The 20,405-nt window shown below is 38.7% G+C and overlaps 3 protein-coding genes and 1 long non-coding RNA gene across 7 annotated transcripts in view; 3 read left to right on the top strand and 1 right to left on the bottom strand.

Moving 5' to 3' along the window:
• The window catches only part of LOC103384526 (ER membrane protein complex subunit 3-like), a 629,629-nt gene that overhangs the window by 286,925 nt on the left and 322,299 nt on the right, over positions 1-20,405 (top strand). The gene's annotated exons all lie outside the window — the stretch shown is intronic.
• Positions 598-6,231, top strand: LOC103384490 (protein-glutamine gamma-glutamyltransferase 2-like). The gene is made up of 15 exons (XM_008318023.3): positions 598-743; positions 1,059-1,244; positions 1,338-1,571; positions 1,688-1,806; positions 2,083-2,211; positions 2,716-2,887; positions 2,999-3,131; positions 3,254-3,357; positions 3,599-3,687; positions 3,768-3,921; positions 4,005-4,093; positions 4,742-4,925; positions 5,129-5,286; positions 5,587-5,723; positions 5,866-6,231. Exons 1-15 carry the CDS (start codon positions 734-736, stop codon positions 6,011-6,013), a joined length of 2,046 nt encoding a protein of 681 aa, XP_008316245.1. The 5' UTR covers positions 598-733; the 3' UTR covers positions 6,014-6,231.
• On the bottom strand, positions 7,791-9,295 carry LOC103384489 (uncharacterized). The gene is made up of 4 exons (XR_522111.3): positions 9,145-9,295; positions 8,827-8,913; positions 8,167-8,278; positions 7,791-8,020 (listed from the first exon to the last, which is right to left on the bottom strand). It is a non-coding gene; the product is annotated as an uncharacterized LOC103384489 (long non-coding RNA).
• On the top strand, positions 9,695-19,677 carry LOC103384488 (putative oxidoreductase YteT). Of its 2 annotated transcripts, none has more exons than XM_025059666.1 (14): positions 9,695-10,133; positions 10,531-10,639; positions 11,404-11,488; positions 11,583-11,656; positions 11,810-11,869; positions 11,960-12,067; positions 12,330-12,386; positions 12,492-12,622; positions 12,694-12,748; positions 12,861-12,953; positions 13,053-13,187; positions 13,788-13,889; positions 14,027-14,188; positions 17,064-19,677. In XM_025059666.1, exons 2-14 carry the CDS (start codon positions 10,547-10,549, stop codon positions 17,205-17,207), a joined length of 1,299 nt encoding a protein of 432 aa, XP_024915434.1. In that variant the 5' UTR covers positions 9,695-10,133; positions 10,531-10,546; the 3' UTR covers positions 17,208-19,677. The 2 variants fall into 2 exon arrangements, with proteins under 2 accessions (XP_024915434.1, XP_008316243.1); XM_008318021.3 differs by lacking the exon at positions 17,064-19,677 and adding an exon at positions 14,345-15,164 and having other exon boundaries at positions 9,979-10,133.

Genomic DNA, 20,405 nt, shown 5'->3' with positions numbered 1-20,405 from the left:
ACTAAATTCGATTTTGAAACTAAAAAGCAAAATCGAATCAAATCATGACATGCTTACCAATACTAGGGATGTCCAATAATATCTGCCGACTGATATAAATTGGCCCGATATCAGCATAGTTATGTAATATCTGTATGAATTGTTATTGGTTTTTCCTCCGATAATGAAAACCCGATAACACAATGCCTGGGTTTCACCAAAGGATGTGTGTCCTAAAAATAGTTTTGGGGATAAACGGCTGTATATTAAAGTGAAAGTCACTAGATGGCAGCATTGCAACTCATTTAATTAATCTATTTTAATAAAAATGGGATTTTATGCAGAATGCTGGTGCCAGCAACTCATAGAGTGGTTTGTACAGATAAATACATTTTAGTGATTGGTCAATATCTGCAAATCGCATATTGGCAAAAAACTTCATATCAGATATTCCACAACAATACCCAACCCTACCATGTACTGAGAGCACACCTCTGAAAAAAATCAACACTCATTTTTAGAGTTAAAAAGGAAATGGGTGTTGTAAGTACGTGTGTCTGTCTAGATTAAATAGTGAAACTAAAATAGGGAAGTAAAGACCAGACAGCCAGATGGGGGTGTACCTATCAGGTTTCACAGGCTACAAATACTCCTCATGGACCAGAACAGGAACATCTACCAACGAGAACAGACTGCAGCCGAAGAGTCATAAAAATAAAAATAAAAGCAAGACAGGACAAGCTTTACTGCAAATATGAGTGACGGTAAGAAGAAGAATGATTTTTTTTTCATCACAAACACTGTTGCATGCATGGTTTGGATCAGTGTGTGGATCAGAAAATGCAGGTTTCTGTTCTCTCTGAGTCTGAATGTTGACTACAGCTGACTGAAAATAATATGTGAAATATCAAGAGCAGAAATGATGAGTGACATCTGATATGTCAGACATCAATGACATGGAGATGCACTGGATTTCTTCTTATTCGTTGCATGTTGACAGTACTCAAATAGTAACAAAGTCTTCATTAAAATTCTACTTCAGCATTCAGTCTGTCCCAATGTCGTTTTTTCTGTCCCAGTCTTGGACATTCAGCGTTGTGATCTGAACATTGAGAACAACAACCGCAGCCATCACACGGAGCTGAATGGAGTGGAGCGACTGATCGTCAGGAGGGGCCAAACCTTCACCATCATTTTGTACCTAAAACCTGACAGCCCAGAGTTTAGAATTGGCCGGACAAAACTTACTCTCATCGCTGAAACTGGTTTGTTTCTCATCTACCTCTGGTTCATAATATTTGTGCGATGAAGGAGCGTGAGTTAATGTGTGTTAATGTTTCCTTTGTCCATATTCCCAGGACCTTCACCCAGAAGGCAATCAGACACAAAGGTTTCCTTCAGTGTTGGTGACTCCACAGTGGACACTGAATGGAGTGCTTCTGCCATAACTGATCCCAGTGGAAATACAGTGTCTGTGTGCATCAATTCCTCCCCTGATAGTCCTATAGGACTTTATTCTTTGACCCTCACCCAGGGAAAACAGGAGACCAATTTGGGACAGTTTGTTTTGCTCTTTAATGCATGGTGTTCCAGTGAGTATGTCTAAAAAACCCAAACTGTCCTGTAGTTACGATCTCAGAACTTATGGAATAGTTATGTGGTTGTTTGGAGGTCACACAGTTTATGTCTCCTCTCCACTGGTTCACAGATGATGCTGTCTACATGCGCAATGAGAAGAAACGGCAAGAGTACGTCTTGGCCCAGACAGGGCAGGTCTACAGGGGAACACACAAACGTATCAGAGGAAAACCCTGGAACTTTGCACAGGTGGCTGAATTTATACATTGCACGTCTTCTCCAATACTATTGAAGAAGACCTTGGTAGAACTTAGTGGAAAATATTTACTGGTGTCATCAATTAAATAATGTCCTGCTTTTTTTATCCTGCTTATTGTTTTATAGACTAACTATGCATGTATCTATACATGTTAGCAGTTAGAAACTTCTATGTGAAACAAGATAGAAGACCCTGCCTATAAGATTACTATATGAAAATTAAACATTATGTATTACATGATGCTCACTAGTGTTTGTCTTCTGAAGTTTGAACCAGGAATCCTGGACATATGCCTGAAGATTCTGGATGAGAATCCCAAATTTCTGTCAAATGCTGACAAAGACTGCTCTGAAAGGAAGAATCCAGTCTATGTGACCAGAGTGTTGAGCGCCATGGTAGGTTCACACGTGGAGGCCCAGATTATCATGATTCAGCAGAAACCCACTATCTCTGTGCTCTTTTTTTAACTCTGGCAGCCGTTGTCACACAGAGACAGCAAAAGAAACTAAGGGTTCTAAGATGCTGAGCAAGTGACAAATCAGAATTCCTCAGAGCAGTAGAAGCCGTATTCAAACTATTCTTTTGAAATCTTTTAGTGATGTCCGATATTACGTTTTTTCCAGTATCCGATATGCGGATACCAGCGCTGGGGCGTTGAACTATTTTTAGAGCGCACATGATTTGTCGGAACCCAGGCATATCGTTACCGGCTTTTCATTATCGGAGGAAAACCTGATAACAATTCTTACAGATATTACATAACTATGCTAGTATTGGGCTGATAATATCGGTCGGCCGATATTATGGAACATCCCTAGAAACATTTTCGAAGCGAGCACACCTACTCAAAAGTCGTTCTTCTTTTTATTGCCCCATTTACCCTCTGTCTGTGTCCACAGATCAACAGTAATGATGACAATGGTGTGCTGGTGGGAAATTGGGGAGAGATATCAGATGATGGAGTTCGTCCTACAAAATGGATCGGCAGTGAGGACATTTTGCGCCAGTGGGCAGAAAGTGGTCCCGTCCGCTATGGACAGTGTTGGGTATTTGCTGCCGTTGCATGCACAGGTTGGGGCACTGTGTAAAATATAGTCTGAAATCTGCTTCTCTGAAACCGTCATCATGCACTGACAGGTTTCATTAATAAAGTGAAGAACAGTCTCCTCTGTTTTCCTCCAGTGTCCCGAGCTCTGGGCATCCCATGTCGTGTGGTCACTAACTTTGGATCAGCTCATGACGTTGATGCCAACTTACTGATAGAAATGGTCTACAATACTGATGGGGAAAGAATTTCTCATGGTGATTCAATATGGTAAGTTAGTAAATGGGGTGGGGTCTCTTCTTATTTTCAATTTGTCTGTGTTTTAAACTGAAGCCTTTTCTGACATTATTGCCCAGAATAATGATCAAATTATTATGTTTATTATTTTCCAGGAATTTTCATGTTTGGGTGGAAAGCTGGATGACACGTCCAGACCTGGGCATTAAGTATGATGGGTGGCAGATCAGTGACCCCACGCCACAGGAAACAAGCAATGGTAATAAAGATCATTTGAACCACTTAATGCTGCACAGATGATTGATTGAATTTTTTTTTTTCCTCAAGTTAGTTCTTAAATTTGTTAAACACGTGTTTGAATTATAAAAAAAGATTATTAAAATAATTAGTAGCAAAGTAAAACTTTGATACTTTTTGTTAATTGATCAACATATGTTTGTACTTTAATATAATGAAAGGTGTTGTATGACTGACATATTCTGACACATCTTCTGTGTCAGGTGTTTTCTGCTGTGGACCGGCCTCACTGACCGCCACCAAGGAAGGAGAACTGACCACAGTGTATGACACTCCCTTTGTTTTTGCTGAGGTCAGTTTTTTAAAGACATTTAATGTAAATAGACCATGTTTGATTTTATGATTCATGATCTGACATGACTTGACAAACAGGTTAATGCAGATGTGGTGACAAAGCTGCAGCTGTCAACCGGGAAGATTTTGACTGTCCGTGAGTCCACTTCATCAGTAGGACGTTCTATCAGCACCAAAGCTGTGGGCTCAGACGAAAGACGTGACATCACACATAAGTACAAGTATCCAGAAGGTAGCAAAGCACCATGGCATTAGGAGCAAACTATTCACTGTACGTTTTTGGATGTTCTTTAAGACATTTTTCGCTCTTTTCAGGCTCAAAAAAGGAAAGGCAGGTGTACGAGAAGGCCCAGCACCACAACAAGCTACAGCAGAGAGGGGAAAAACCTGGACTCAACCTCAAAGTATTTTACATCAACCAATCCTTTATCATCGGTTTCTAAAGTGATTATTTTATAAAACACAAGTAATACATGTGTTGCACACAGAAACATTGGCAGGACAAATTAATCACAAGAGGAAAATGTCAGAGGTGACAGGCACACAGCAGGTGCAGTACTGCACACTGGCAGCCTGGCAAATAAATGTTTATTTTACTGGCGAATTTTATGTCTGTAAATAGACAAGACTTCAAACTGAAGCCTGATAACCCAGAGTGATATAATATAACCATAGCCCAATGTCACAGTTATTTTAATGACAGCAGGTTGTATCTCCTACACAACTGTGATATCTGTTATATTGGCTGCTGTTGGTAAAAATAATGGTAAACAATTACTGCTGAGCATATTTACCAAGTTGTTGGTTGTAATCCAACCTTTATTTTCAATTCCCAGTTTTTATGGATTATTTTCCCTCTCGTTTAAATAACTGTTTATTAATGGAGAAAAAGAACGATTCTTATTAATATCAAACATTTGGTTTCTTTATTGTTATCGAATCCAGGGATTACATTTGAAAACAATTCATAAAGAAGATGATTAAAAACTGTGCCATCAGAGAACCACTGCCAATTGACACTTATTATGTTTTGTGTATATGTTTATTTTTAGATCAAGCTTATTGACAACATGGTCATGGGATCAGACTTTGACGTCTATGCTCTGCTTAAAAATAACAACATGGAGTCCAAAACCTGCAATGTAAAGATCTTCGCCAAAGCTGTGCAATACAATGGCAAACGAGGAAAGCCCTGTGGATACGCTTCAGGCAAACTAGAGGTGCCACCTGGAGAAGGTTTGATCCCAGAGAAAGCACTCTGTGTTGTCTTATATTTGACTAAGCTGTCCTTACAAAGAAGATCATATCATTATACTATGTGTTTGGGTTAGGGTTGGAATAAGTACTATCACATTCCACATCTTAACCTGCTTAATATAGAGTCAAAAACCTGTGTCTGGTTGCATGGCCTTAAAAACTGTCCCATGTTTAAAATGCAGAAAGACGCCTTCCCCTCAGACTGATGTATGACACCTATGGTCCAGTGATCACATCAGACCTGATGATCCAGGTGTCCAGCATCACCTTTGATGAATCATCCAACTACCACAAGGCAGAAAAGACCATCGTACTGGACGAGCCAGAAGTAGAGATCAAGGTATGACTGACTGGTGTGTGTGTGTGGATTTGTCAATTCTATTGAACATAACCAACTCAGTAAAAGTGATAAGATACTCAGCATACCTAATTTAATGACCAATTAAGAGTGTCCAAATGTCTCTAATAACTGGCTCTAACATCAGTAAGTCTAAGACAGTTTACCTGGAGCTTTAAACACAAAAGAAAACAAAGACATGTGCGTCTAGGTGGGTGATATTATTGGTCAGGTATATGAGGTGAGCTGAAAATGCATAATGATAAAAAACACTATCATGTTAACCTGAGTCTGTCTCTGCAGCTGATGGGACGGGCCAGAGTGAATAAGCCAGTGACTGCAGAGCTGAGAATAAAAAATACTTTACCAGAGCCACTGAAGAACTGCAGCTTCACCGTAGGGGGCATCGGCCTTACAAAAGGGAAATCCATATTAGTGAGGTATGTCCTGTCTGTCCATGTTTTATCAGCAAAATTGTTAAATGTTCATTTTTTTGTTCTAATATGGCAGTGTAATATAACAATCAGGGTAAACATGCAGCTAACTATTTCATTTATTAATATTATTACGTTTTTTGTGCAGCGTTGGAGATGTGAGTGCAAAAGAAGAAGCCAAAGGCAGTGTTGTGTTGAGACCCACCATCGTTGGCTCCACTCTGCTGCTGGTGAATTTTAACAGTGATAAACTGAAGAACATCATGGGATTTGCCAATGTTGAAGTGATGGACTGAGTCCATCTGTGGGTCAGACAACTAGAGATGGCCGATATTAACTTTTTGCCAATATCCGATATGCCGATATTGTCCAAACACCTAATTTCTGATTCTGATATCAACTGATAACGATATAGCCGGGCAGTAGAGCTAACTATGGTGATTGGTTAAAACAGTGTTTCTTATCTAATTATTTTCTGCCCCCTAGAGGACAGAATTACAATACTATTGAGTGCCTGGTAATATTTATGTATTTATCTGTACAAACCACTGTATGTGTTGCAGACAGCAGCAATATGCATACAATCCCCTGATTATCAATATAGATTAATAAAATGAGCTGTCATCTAGTGACTAGAGCCTTGTTTATCGTTATTAATGTTCTGTGTTCATGTGTTATGAAGGAGTTACGGGTATAGGAGGGGGAGTGAGGAGGTGTGGAGAGAGCGCGGGTGTGTATGAGAAAGAGAGTGCGGACAGGAGAAAAAAAGGTGTTTTTGGAGAAGCTGGGTTGAGAGCAGTAAAGGAGTTTAAAACGATTTTCTGTAATTGTGTTTCAATAAAAGTTCCTCAGAGCACTGCGGCACCCTACTATTTTTAGAGCACACATAATTTAACCGTTAACGAAAAACCGATAACGATTCGTATGGATGTTACAAAATATGGTAATATTGGGCCGATTATATCGGTCGGCCGATATTATCGGACATGCCTAGTTACAACAGCAACTTTTTGTGCGTGGCTGAGGATGAAAAGCATGAAAAGCAAGTCATGGAATGTAATAGTAAATTGTTTTACTAATTTTCTCTTAATTTTACTCACGGTATTTCAATTTAACAAGATTTAACAAGGTCTTGAAAACCAAGCTGTAGACCAAAGTATACGTTGATGGACACCGCCATCTACTGGTTTGTTCAGGACATTTTCCTGATGACATTACATAACTGTTTTTATCGTTATCTGATCATGCTATTCATCTGTGTGGTGTCCATACTAAAAGTCCATACTGAAAATAGAAATGAAAATTATAAACATACATTTTTTTTAAATGTTTTGCGCTTTGCTTGTGCATTTCTGAAATATTTCCCCAGCATATAGTAAGTTTGTGGAAAGCAGTATCTAAAACCGTCATATAGACATATGTGATGTAAGGTGAGGCTCATGGACAGAACTTTTTTTTTCAGCCAAGACAACAGTAATAACTTCTATTATTCTTTTGTGGCTTTGTCACTTAATAATAAATGTACAACATATTGTATCAAAAAACAATATATTTCAATAAATCGATTTTTGAACTGCTTAGTTTATTTAAAGAGACCAGTAAAAACTCCAGGCCAATCAACCCATAGCTATCATAGTTTAGTCTGTGGTACAGATTACAACGCTCACAGAATGGCTAAAAGTATAAAATTGGGACGGATTTGTTTTTGTACTGTGACAAAATTTGACCACTTTCCTCCGACAAATGCACCTGGTATAACAAACACACCCTGAACTGAAACACAGCTGCAGAGACATTCAAACATTTACTCTGAATGAAGAAATCAACTGTATCCACAATAAACTCCAATAATCGAATTTATCTGTACCCATTATCTGTGCACACCAGTATAGCTTAAGAAAAAAGAAAAAATGTAGGCAATAAAATATAAGAAAAATAAATTACTAGTTCAATTTATACAAAATGAGGTAGTTTTATTAAGTTTGAGGTATTAAGTAAAAAAAATGAAATAAAATTTAAGTTTGAGGTATTAAGTAAAAAAAATTTAAATTTTTTTTACAATGAGTCTTAAACATGATATCTCATTGCATCTGAAAAGAAATGAGATAAAAAGACATTTAGCTAACAAGAAATTGATCCCATTCTGGCTGGTCCGATGTGTGTAAGGTTCATACAAGACATTCACAGCTCCACATTTCATTTCAACAGTCTATCGGTAGATGTTTTTGATCCCTGCAGAAATGCAAATGGCTGCGCTATAGTCTACAGAGGCCAGATCAGTGGTGTGGACAAATGAAGACATTCTGTAGGCAGAGGAGAGAGTTCAGACAGACTATAAAATGTTTTGCAGCAATAAAATGGGTTAATTATATATAAAACCTCATTAAGCCTCATGAATGTGATCCCAGGTAAACTCCCATAATTTGGATTCACATGGTCCCATACTAACCTATGAAAGAACATTCTCCTGATGAGATGTGACATGCTGGTGACTGGGGCTCTTGTCTGACTGGACAGCAGCACCATGAAAGCGCTCTTTCTGTTGATGCTCCCGTGAGCCTCTGGAGGGGTGCGGGTCCATGTTCACAAGCGTGTGAGGAAAATGCACAGAGGTGTTAAACAACATTGTAAAATGATTTTTAATATAGCATAATTTGTTGTAAATTTGGAACTACAAACTTTCTCTGTTTGCCTGTCTGTCTATATTATTAAACAATATTGCCTATGTCTTATTTTAATAGCCTTAATAACAGTGCATGGGCCCCTTAATAACAGTGCATTGGTACTAGCTTAGTTTTCCACTGCAATACGTTCCTGAGGTTTCCCAAAGTGTGGAGGTTAAATTCCAAATCTGACCCTTTACACCAGTGCTTCCTGGTAGCAACAACGTGTTGCTCACTGTTTTCTCCACAACCCATATTTTGGTCCTAATGTTACCGGCTCAACGTTAATAGTGTTGGTTTTTAACCCCTACTATGCTTTCTTATCACTCAGGGCATGTGAAAATACACATTTGCAAACATTACAGAGCAACACATAGAGCTGTTATGTTTTACATTAAAACAGCTAACAAATAATTTTTAAGGCAGTGCATGTGAATCGTTTTCACCTTTGTCACGTTTGTGCTGCTCCCACTCATGGTGAGTTCTCTTCTGCTGTAGCTGTGGTCAATGAGGTGAGATGGCATTTCACATATCTGTAATGAACCTTTAGTTTAGAATGAAGCTCACTTTGATTTAGTCAAACGTAAACTGCACACTATATTGTGTTCTGAAAATAAAGTTTCCGCTGATGACAGCCACAGTCTACTGACCCTAATTCTTTGGTTAATTAGTTAGTCTACCAGTTTACCAGGATTGTTTCACTAATATTTGAGAAAATACAAGTTACTGTTCAAAATAGTGTCTTTATAATCTAAATTTCTCACCTTTTCCATGTTGGGTACAGAACAAGTGAAAAACATGAAATACTTTACAATAAAAATCTGTGGTTTCAAACTAACACACATAAAACCTGCAATTCATAGTGTTACGTACATGCATTGATGCCTTTAAACTGTTCTACCTCACGGATAAAAGACAGACGTATAGAAAAATGTCAACCCATAATAGGATTGCCCTGTAGATGAAAGGCGAATACATATAAATATTTGCCAAAACAACCTTGATTCAAAGGCAGATTAAAGTATCTTGACAAAGAGTGATGGAATTTAAAAAATGTAAAGAGATACAAAACAATACAAATAAATAATGTTGTTTTATTTGTGTATGTCTGTGTCTGTGTGATGGAGACAGAAAGAGAAATGTTTCACCATCAAACACTGCACAGGCCGTCTATGCACGTTACATTTCAGGAACTCCTATTTCCCGTAATTCTAATAGCACGTGAAAGTAGCATGGAACCTTTACAGTGTAATATTAAAGGTTGTATTATTAACCCACAACATGGGTATTTTCAATTCAAGTAAATTTACATTGCATTTCTGGTAAATCTAATTTTCCACTCTTTCGCGTAAAGACAAATGTTAATTCCGTATTTTCTGATAACCTTGAAGTTTACTTTGAAAAGACGTCGTAAACTAAAGCTCGGTGAAACAGTAGTAACCGTAATAATTACACAAGTGAAGTCAAGTGACTATGACTGCGGTGAGACTCTGTCGCGAGGAAATGCATCCTTGGTTTTTTGTTTGTTGTAACATTTTTTTCAACTGCATTTTTCAGCTATGTCACGGCAGTAGCCAATGGGTGGCGGTATAACAAAATGTGGTAATTGTGGCTCTTGTTCGTTTGACGAAGAAGTAATTCACATTCTGTGGTGCTCATAGTCAAGATGTAGTAAATGAGTAGCTCACGGTTGTTTAGGTTGAAGCGGACCAAGACTGACAGCAGCAGGGAGTGACAGACATACGAGGCTGAAGTAGGTCATGAAACACTTGGTTTGAACCTTGACAGAAACCCGGAAATTAAAATAATAAGCGTTTAAATCGACTAATGTTGTTTTTTCATTTAATGGGCTTAATTAATAGAAGGATTAACAGTCGTCTCTACAATTAAACGCTGTAGAGACGACATTTACTCGAGCCATGCAAGGAAATAACCTGTAAATGTGTCAAACAACAAAACTACTAAGGAGACTTACATCTGCTAAACACTGCATTGGCAAAGTTGAACCACGGAACGGGGGCGAATAGGTGGGTGTTTTATTGCATGTTCTGCTTATGTTCAGAGAAAGAAAGGAGAAGCATAGCATCCGAAATGCTCAGTACCAACAAAATACTTTGAAATAAAACGTTTTAAGAGTTTCTTTCCTACAGTTCACAGGGTGCCAGTATGACATCTCCTGTTCGTGTCATCGTGGTGGGAGCAGGATGTCGAGGGGAGATCTACTCCAAGTATGCTTCCATCCATCCTGAACTCATGAAGGTCAGGGCAACTGGCACACAGTTTTCCCGCAAATTCAGTTCAGTATAGTTGCTGTGGTGTGGTAATGATTGACTGTATAAAATAAAATGAAGCTGACCTCAAAGACGGTCACTGCTCTAAAGAGAGTATGAGAGTAAAGGTGAAAGTCTGCTGTGGACTAACAAATATTAACATTTGTTGGCGTTCGCTGTCCCTCAACCATTGGGCGGCAGGACCCAACTCGTCCCGTGTGCGTGTTTGAGGGACACAGTCAATGAAGACAATATTAATGATAAATCACTATAAATGTGAAATAAGCAAACAACTTTAATTGTTCAACAGTGCATTTACAAGTCACCACGAACGGATTGTGTCTCCCTCTCTAGAGGTCAATACTCACAAGCAGTTGCATGTGTGATGTTGACGAAGCAGAAGGACAAATGAATGCCCTCACTCTGTTCAGTGTCTCAGACTCTTCTTTCTCAAGCTGCCCCCTCAGCGAGCTTATCTCTGTTGCCAGATTAGGAATTGTTTTTGAAAGTCAGTGTGATTCACTGTGATGGCTAAGACAGGGTGCAGTGTCCACAGCTGGCTGAACATGGTTATTCAAAATGACAATTAATAGAAAAAGGATATATTTTAACACAGGATTGGTGTGAGCTGGAGATGGCAAAATTTAAGATGTCGAGGTTCTAGCTGGGATTATGGATAGGATTGGATTCTTGAATGCCTCCTGTCTCTTCTTCTTTGTTTAAGACAATGCTGCATTCTTTTCATCACCCCAGGTGGTGGGAGTTGCTGATCCAAGAAAATTTGCCTGTTCTAAACTTCAGCAGCAACACAGCATTCCAGATGAAAACGTTTTTGCTGGTAAATAATTTAAAGTAATCATTATTTAATTTTACTTCCTATTATTCAGTGTGTGAAATTGTGATTATATTTTATTTCTTCCCCCAAAAATTAGATTGGCTCAGTTTAGCTGAAAGGGAGAAGTTTGCAGATGCTGTGTTGATTTGTACTCCAGACTGCCTTCATAAGGTACATGCACACATATATAAAAATACTTATTTTGTGTAGTGCTCAAAATTTTTCCCAAGCAGCACAAGCAAAGTAAACTTTTGTTTTTCTATTACAAACCAATTATAGTTTTCAACCCACCATAACAAATGTAAACTAGATTTTCTTCACTAGGACCCCGCAGTGACATTTGCTAGGAAAGGCTACCACATCCTGCTGGAGAAACCAATGGCAGTGAGTAAAGAGCAGCAAACATCTTAATGTCTTGTGTTGTCCTGATCGATGTCTTCCTCACACAACGATGTTCCATGCTCTTCTATTCAGACAACTGTTGAAGACTGCAAGCTGATTGTGGAGGCCTGTGTTCAAAGCAGGGTGATTCTGTCAGTTGGTCATGTTCTGCGATATGATCCTCTCATCCACAAGATAAAGGTGAACAGGCTTCTGTCACAAATTGATATCTGAAAATGTATCTTATAACAGAAATCCAGGGGTTTTATTTGGGTTCTCTTCAAGTTTTACATCAGGATCAATCAAAATGAACACATTTTTTAAAAAACTTTAAAAACTTTTTTATTATCCAGATGTTGTTTTTTTGTATCGGTTAATGATAAATTATTTTTTTGTTCAAGTAATAAATGTTCACAAGGGTCCTTTTGGGGTTTAGGAAAAAATAAAAGCTGTCTTTTTTCAGGAGCTCATTGAAGCTGGAGCCATAGGTGATGTCATCCATATTCAACACTTTGAACCAGTAAGAAAACAATTAACAAGCCACACGAAAACTTTTTTTTTTTTACTGCAGCCACATATCAAACTAATATAATGATTAAAAGATTTTCAAATTCTCTTGTTCCAGGTGGGGTTTTATCACTTTGCTCACTCTTTCGTGCGAGGGAACTGGAGGAATGAAGCTCAGAGTTCTTTTGCACTTTTGGCTAAATCTTGCCATGACATCGACCTGATACATAACTGGGTTGGAGCTCGTAGGTGAGACATAATTTGTTGTCATTTGTTGTCTTAGTTTGTGCACACACACATTAAAACAACAGTTTGCGCAGGTGTGTGAAAGTTTCATCCTTTGGATCCCTCTCTCACTTCAGAAATGATAAAAAGGTACAGTGTGACATGTTTATCCTGTCAATTGCTTCAGTTTTTGTACGCCAGCTAAACATCTATCTGTACTCTATAACAACTGTATATATTACAATGTTTATTCCTATGTCAGCCACCAGGAGCAGCAGATCGCTGCCTGGACTGTTCCATAGAAAATGACTGTCCATATTCTGCACGTAAAATCTACCTGGCCAGAGTGAAGCAGGTAAACGGTCTCCTTTAATTTATTGTCCACTGGTCCATTTCTGGACATGATACTTGAGTTGTAATACATCACTTTCAGCATAGTGTGTGTGTGTTGTAGGGACACACAGGCTGGCCAGTGTCTGTCATCTGTAAAAACTCTTTGCCAGACATCGAGTCAGTGACCGAGGCTTTGAAGACTGGGCCGTATGGACGTTGTGTTTACGAGTGTGACAATGATGTCTGCAGTAATCAGGTAACGCTGAAACAATTAAACATAAAAGCACAATACAATGATTGTATTTAGACCATGGTTTTACTTCTGATAACATATGGATTCATGGCTGTTCTTCTCATATTGACAAACATCAGTCACAAAATTGTACAACCTTTTACTGTAAATTAGTTGTGGAAAAGATTAAATTGTTTGTCTGACAACAAGAATTTTTTTTTATTTAAATAAAAAAGTTTATTTAAAAAAAACAAAACTCAACATAATCAGAAGGGGAAAATAGTCCTGAGCCTTGTAGTGTTAAAAAAGAATTTATATTTAAAACAGTCTTACGTGGAAGTTTATATGACAAAATGTATGCCTGATGTTTTTTCAGACTGTTGTTATTATATAAAATATAAAGCCCTTATACAATAACTTGTGATTTGAATTTCAGTGTCCTAAACCAAAGTATAAATTCTTCACTGTGTTTTGTTTTTGTAATTTTTATTCCGATTGCGTTACATAGTATGGATAGTTCTAATAACTCAAATTCAAATGTATTTGTCTGTGAAGTTGTGGCTGTATACTAGTGTCTGTATAACACGTTGTCAAGTCTCATCTTTTTACTTACTCTTTGTGCAGGTTGTTAACATGGAGTTTGAAGGAGGCGTGACTGCAGCTTTTTCAATGGTTGCCTTCACTAAGGAAATGTGTCAGCGAAAAACCACCATTTATGGCAGCATGGTAGGACTCAAATGAATGTGATCCACAGAGAAGAAAACAAAATCAACAGTTATAACAACAACAGCTATAAAAGAAACACAATGTGGGGAAACAGTTCAATAAACTGATGGTAGTTTGTCTTGTGTTTGTTCCTACAGGGGGAGCTATCGTACAACGGACATGAAGTGTCTGTGTTTGACTTTCTGACCCAGGTATCAACGAAGCACACAGCGCCTAGTAATGCACCCAGTTACTTTGGTTTGAGTGGACATGGTGAAGCAGATTACTACCTGATAGATGCATTTATATCTGCAGTGGCAGTGAGTACATAACAAGACTATTTTGACTGTTTTTATTTATTGTCAGTCAAAAATGTGAACCTACTTTTACTTTTAACAGAAAGTGTGGCTTTTTTGAGGTGTTTCAGAGATTATGTTTGTAATTGTGTGCATGTGTGTGCGCGTGTGTGTGTCCAGAGCAATGATCCATCCATGATCCGCTCAGGTCCAGAGGAGACACTGCAGAGCCATCTGCTGGTGTTTGAAGCTGAACTTTCACGTCTGGAGGAGAGAGTAGTTCTACTGTAATGATACCACTTCAAACTTGAATGAAAAACCTGATGATCATGATATTATTCAAATCCATCTTGAACACTTCACTGTAACACATACACTTTTTAAATACTAAAAAACAACCAACAAACACCAAATGCTTTCATATTATACTGAGACATTTTTACCGTGTTTGAAAAATGTTCATCTAATCCTGTATTTTCTACAACAGCAGTCCATGTTTAACTCTTTAAAACACGTACAGAGAAAAGAGAAGCCATGTGATGGGTAAAAATACACGGAGAGTAATGTAAATAGATATCACTGGTCTGTCTACTTTAAAATAACACAAAACAGTGTAACCTTTTCTTTTGGATCTATCCTCGTAAACAATCTCAATTTTATTCGATAAAGCATCATACAGTTGCATATTTGTAACACTAGGTGTCACTATTGCATTTGACTAGAAATTCCGATATGTTTCAACGTAAACTGAATAAATAAACTTGGATGGATGGTTAGATAGAAAAATAGATACATTTATATTGGTTTGTACTTAATCTTACTGCTTTTTCTATCCCTCTACATTCCTAATATTTTCTGCGATGGTATTTGTTTTCTCTCATGTGATCGTGTCTCTTCCCAGTATTTTAGATCATAGTCTTCAGTTTGAACTCTGGCTCTGATCTACTTATTTGTCTCCATCCTGGTCACCTCACAATAAATATTCAAGCTTCTTTAACTACAGGTCATCCTCCGGTCTTTTTGACAGTTCTCCTGTCTCCAAGTTGTACATCATAGCTGGTCTCCTGTAATATACATGTCTCTTAAATCAAGTAACAGATCACAGGGTAGTTATAACAAGGCGTGGCATCGTTTCCCACGTGTGTTTGACGATCTGTGCTAAAGCTGCCTCCACATGACCAGGAGGATCTATTTTCAGTTTACTGAAAACAATTAAATCTCTGCCTTCATTTCCTGTTAGGTAATGACTGCAGGTCCTGACACGACGTGGTAGATGATAAAAAATATATTGCGTTTCCTTCATGACCTTATTATTGTGTTTAAATTTAAACTGGTGAGTTAAATGGAGCAGGTTTTTATTCTCCCAGGGTGAGTCATATTGCATCACACTCAGGTAGAATAGTACTTCATGTCTTTATCAGGTAATGACAATCCATTATGGAGGGAGGTGTCCTTCTAAATTACTACGTGAACAACACACCAGAGTTGGACCTTGCAACACATCCAGGATGACTAATTCTGGAGTGTGTCCAAGGGTCTGTGCTCTCAGTTGGATCACATTGCGTTGATGGTTTGACTGACATAGTTTTCAGAGCTGTGGTAATATGGGTGTGTAGGAAAACACTGGATGTTCACTGCATTTTCCTTCTGACGTAATGATTTTAGTCATTCATAATAACTACTCTGGATTTGTTCCCTCTCACATTTTCCCTTTTTTGACAACATTTGATCGACTTTAGGATCATAGCTTTGAAATGCCATGTGAAAATGTTTAGTCCTCAAATGATCCAGTTTACTCTCAGTAACACACACACAAATTCTCTACAGGCCAGTGACATGCTCCAGGAGAAGTTTTCAAACTGAGTCAGCAGCTGTATTTTTCAGTGACTCAACCAGTCCACCACAGAACCCTTTCGTTTCTCTAAGCCGTGCCCTCAACCCTCCCTTTCACACGGGGTGGCACCGCCCACATGATCTTACCTCAACACTGCATCACTTCCTCCAACTCTACTATGGGACGCCTAGAATTTCCAATAGCTGTTGAGGAATATTTTCCAGGGAATTAGTGCCTGTAATTAGTGTTGAGGTTTTTTGTATGGAATGGATATAAAAAAAACTACACTGTCAAGTCAAAATACTTGTTTTTACCAAACATTTTTCAAATATAACTAAACTAATATTTTTAAGGGATATCTTTAGTTTGATTCCAAAATACTAACTAATTCACCGCTATAATTGTCACATATAGTTAAAGAAAGTTCTCCCACTTAGTTAAAGATCTGGTTGTAGCTGATCTGTGACCAGTTTTCTTGTTGTTGTTTTCTTGTGTTGCCATAGTACAGTAAATACTCTGTGTACTATGTTTCAAGGTATTTTAAATGCCTTGAAAATAATCTGGTAACCTTCTCCTGCCTGCTACCTTCCAGTTTAGCAGTTGATCACAAAATGGCAAAATGTTGGGTTTACATTTAAGATGCAGCGACCTACCACCATCTGAACTTTATTGTAGCATCGTTAGTTATTTATTTGTCCAATTGTTTATTTCAAAGAATTTTTTTAACTTTTGAGATGAATCCCTGTTATTTAGGTCAAAGCAACAAACCACCATCTTAAGCTAAGACTTTATGTAGTCATTGTATTGAACTTTTTCCATTCATTTTTACTGCTTTTCCTCTACTAATAAAACAATGGCTAGCGACCTGCTGGGGCTGGTGATGTGATGAAGTTTCTGCAGATCTAATAATCCTTTGATCCTCCACGTCACTTAGTGGATGAATCATGTTTCCAGGAAGAGACTCCTACATCTGCTCTGATTGTAGTGGTATCTGCTCAATATTTTCTTACAAAGTCACACTGCTGTTTTTTTCTTCTTCTTTGTTACATGACATCCTCAAATGAGGAAGTGGAGGAGGAAGGCAGCAAGAGAAGAAGTGAACTGTTAAACACGGTGCAGTCTGCCTCTGCCAGTGACTCAACAGGAAATGATGGAGCCAGATTTGAAAAGGTAAGAAGGAAAGGGTCACAGAGTGGGAGTGAGAGATAGAGAGGGGTTGACTCTGTCATGCTTCAGGAGTCTGGGCTTTGTTTTTGTGGAGACATGAAAACAGAGAACATACCATGGTTTTACATGGACGCCAGCCATGAAAACACAGCTGGACTCATCCCCCCCTAAATCCTGCTGCTCAGCACCATGCACTAATGACACACACACACACACACACTCGTGTTGTCAAGCTCTTAATGACTGAGTTTAAGTCAGTCTTCAGTCTGACATCCAAGTGCATTCCCAAGATCCCACAAGCCCCTAGTTCTGGTTCAAGTCCTGAGTCCTCATAAGTTGACTTTGAGTCCAGTCCAGTTGTTTACATGTGAGTGACGTCCTGTTGGACAGTTTGCCTCTGAATCTCCCAGTGTTTGATAATGTGTCTTGTCCAATATTCCCAGGGTTTCAGTCCACAGACCTCATGTTTTAGTTTACCATAAGTTCTGATTCGTTTGAGTCTGAGGTTAGACATAAATTCTTAGTGTTTGAGTCTTGAATTTGGACATGTATTCTCAGTCCTTGAGTCTGATTTTAGAGTTTAGACATAATCCCTCAGTGATTTACACCCGAGTGTAGATATAGTCTCTCAGTGTTTGAGTTTGAGTCCAGTCCAGAGACCTCATTATGTGACCTGAAATAGTCAAGCACTAAACAGAGCACTGTAGTCACCTCTGTGTTGAGTCGTTTGTCCAATAGAAATAGTGTTTGATTTAGTGAGATAAGTCACAAGTCCAGGATGAAATGTTTGTTTTAGAATTTGTTTAGTCTTTGTCACAAATTGACTCAAAAGCTGAACAGCCAGTAACCAAACAACAAAGTTATTTTCCTGGACCTGCTGAGCTGCGGAGAAATCAGTCCATATACTGTGAATCTATTCAGATCGACTTTGACCCCTGAAAGGGGTTGTGAAAAAAGTTAATATTGACATTGTGCTTTTTGTATAACCATTCTAAAGGAAAACTGTTACTCAGTATGACCAGGTCATGATGAGCAAACGTGTCATTGTCAACAACACTGACGACGTGGGCAGGAAACATCAAGTCCAATGTCCTTATTCAGTTCACCTAACTTCATTTCAACTGAAAATCTTGATGAACTTAAACCAAACAACAATATAAATGGTGTCCTGCTGGGACGGCTCCTCACTGAGGCCTTAAACTTCAGCTCAGGAAATTACCCAGGCTCATCCTGGGTAAAGAATGTTCTTTTTATGCCTGCCATTTGCTGAAGCTGTCACCATGAAATCCAATGTCACAGACGTTAAATCACACAGATCTTTGCATTTGTTCTTGTCACTTTCTTCCTGCTGCCTTGATTTAATCTTTTCTTTCACCGTGGGAAATACATGAAACAGCTTAACTTTGCTGTCTTGTATAATAGTCAGATCAGGACTTTTTTTTCAGGACTGTCCAGTTGTGTTTGTTCATCATCTTCAAAGAAGTACGTATAGTGTTATACAACAGTTTGGAAACGGTGTGTTTCTCTGGGCCTCTGATCCATCCAACAATCAAATCCTGCACCAACATCATTCTTCAGCTCTTCTTCCTGGTGGATTTGGGTTCTATGGGGATAACTGAGCTGTCTTCTCACAGGATGAGGTCAAAGGCTGTGGTGCAGGGCCCACTCAGACATTTGAGGAGACCGATTCCTTCCTGACGCCTCCGACTCGTCAGCCCAAAACCGCAAAACCACTAAATTAAAGAGATTAAACAACGTCTGTGTTTTATACATCACACATAAATCTGCAGACAGCAGCGGCGACATGGTCTGTGTGAATGGTACAAAACTTAACAGAACATAACATTTATGAACCTGCTTCCCCCTGTTACTAAAACACATCCTCTGTTTGGCTTTTGACTTTAAAATGAATATGTCAAACATGACTGCTCCATGTCAGCACAGAGGAAGTGGTGGGTGGTAACAGGGAGGCAAAGAAACAGTTGGACCCAAGAATTTTACAGTAATTCCCCAAAGGATTTTTCACTGCAACTTTAGTCCATATTTCAATGGCAGCACCTCTCAGTAGATCACAACTGATACCAGCAGAAGACAATAGCCTTTTCCTGAATTGTACATTTTAAACTGTACGTCTGAAATGTCTGAATTATTTTTTTCCATTTCATCCCATGGATGACAGTTTTGTGTTTACCGGATTGTGAATCTCAAACATGGACATTGGATGGTGACTTTAAAAGCACTCATGAGTTTGTCTGTCTGCTCCGTAACACTGCTCTAATTACTATTACATGTTTGTACACAGCTGGTTCTTCTATAAGTGAATTCCCCGTGTCACCATGTCAGCACATCAACCTACACAGATGTATTTACCATAGAACACATATGTTAACACCTACTTAATTTATTTTAGATTCCAGCTGGAGATGCTGTTAAATGGCTGGTGGGCAAACATCTATCTTCTGATTTATTTGTAGGCAGATGTAAAATAGTTTGGCACCTTTTTCACCTGAAGATCATTGCTTTTTGGTTTAAACTTGATGTTTCAAGAATGAATTTAAGTTGTGTTCATAAAAACAAAAAAAATCATGAAAGGGGGTCCCTGGTTTAACCTCGGCTTTGATTTGTGGTCACAGGAGGGAGTTCCATCAGAGCAATCTATCACATGTTTGAAAGAAGCTCGAGCCACGGGGTGAGGCGTAGGAGGCCTGCAGATGTGGGAGGTGGGCTTCTGACTGCACTGACATCTGTGAGGGACAGAGGTCTCTCAGAGCAGGAAATGACTTGACCTTCCCTGTGGGAGACTGGCCCACCCCGACAACAACCCCCACAGCCCTGTGCATCCTGGGTCACCAGCAGCACCCTCCAAAGACCACTGACCCACTACGGAGAGGTAAAGAGCAGGAAATGTTTGGGTCTGTGGCTGGGCAAAAGATCTGGATTTTTGAGTTGAATGTCCAAACGAAAATACTGTAAAAGGATGAAATATATTTTTAAATTAGCAGTAGCTTCTCTCGACAATCAAGTCAGAAATAGACAAGGTTATTAAAGGATTTGTCTATTGACGACCTTTGACAATTGTGACTGTATGGTGCTATATATCGCCATATTTGTTGGATAAATCCTATTATACCTCGGTTCTATGTTGAAATTGGAACATCAAACTTCATGTCCAGATCACCCAGAGCTACAGTAGATTAGGTGTCTTATGCTATTTGCTGTTGCAGCCATTTTAATTTTGCA

This window comes from Cynoglossus semilaevis, chromosome 10 (assembly GCF_000523025.1).
Source record: "Cynoglossus semilaevis isolate Cse_v1.0 chromosome 10, Cse_v1.0, whole genome shotgun sequence".
Taxonomy (NCBI): Eukaryota; Metazoa; Chordata; class Actinopteri; order Pleuronectiformes; family Cynoglossidae; genus Cynoglossus; species Cynoglossus semilaevis.
Note: the sequence above shows the minus strand (reverse complement) of the source record. Positions and strands in the feature narration are given on the sequence as shown.

Coding starts and splice junctions, on each gene's coding strand:
- LOC103384488 (XM_025059666.1), top strand. CDS start 10,547: ATGACATCTCCTGTTCGTGTCATCGTGGTGGGAGCAGGATGTCGAGGG. Junction 11,870..11,959: donor TGCTGGAGAAACCAATGGCA/GTGAGTAAAGAG, acceptor TCTTCTATTCAG/ACAACTGTTGAAGACTGCAA. Junction 12,954..13,052: donor ACCTGGCCAGAGTGAAGCAG/GTAAACGGTCTC, acceptor TGTGTGTTGTAG/GGACACACAGGCTGGCCAGT.
- LOC103384490 (XM_008318023.3), top strand. Junction 2,888..2,998: donor TGCTGCCGTTGCATGCACAG/GTTGGGGCACTG, acceptor GTTTTCCTCCAG/TGTCCCGAGCTCTGGGCATC. Junction 3,688..3,767: donor CTCCCTTTGTTTTTGCTGAG/GTCAGTTTTTTA, acceptor CTTGACAAACAG/GTTAATGCAGATGTGGTGAC.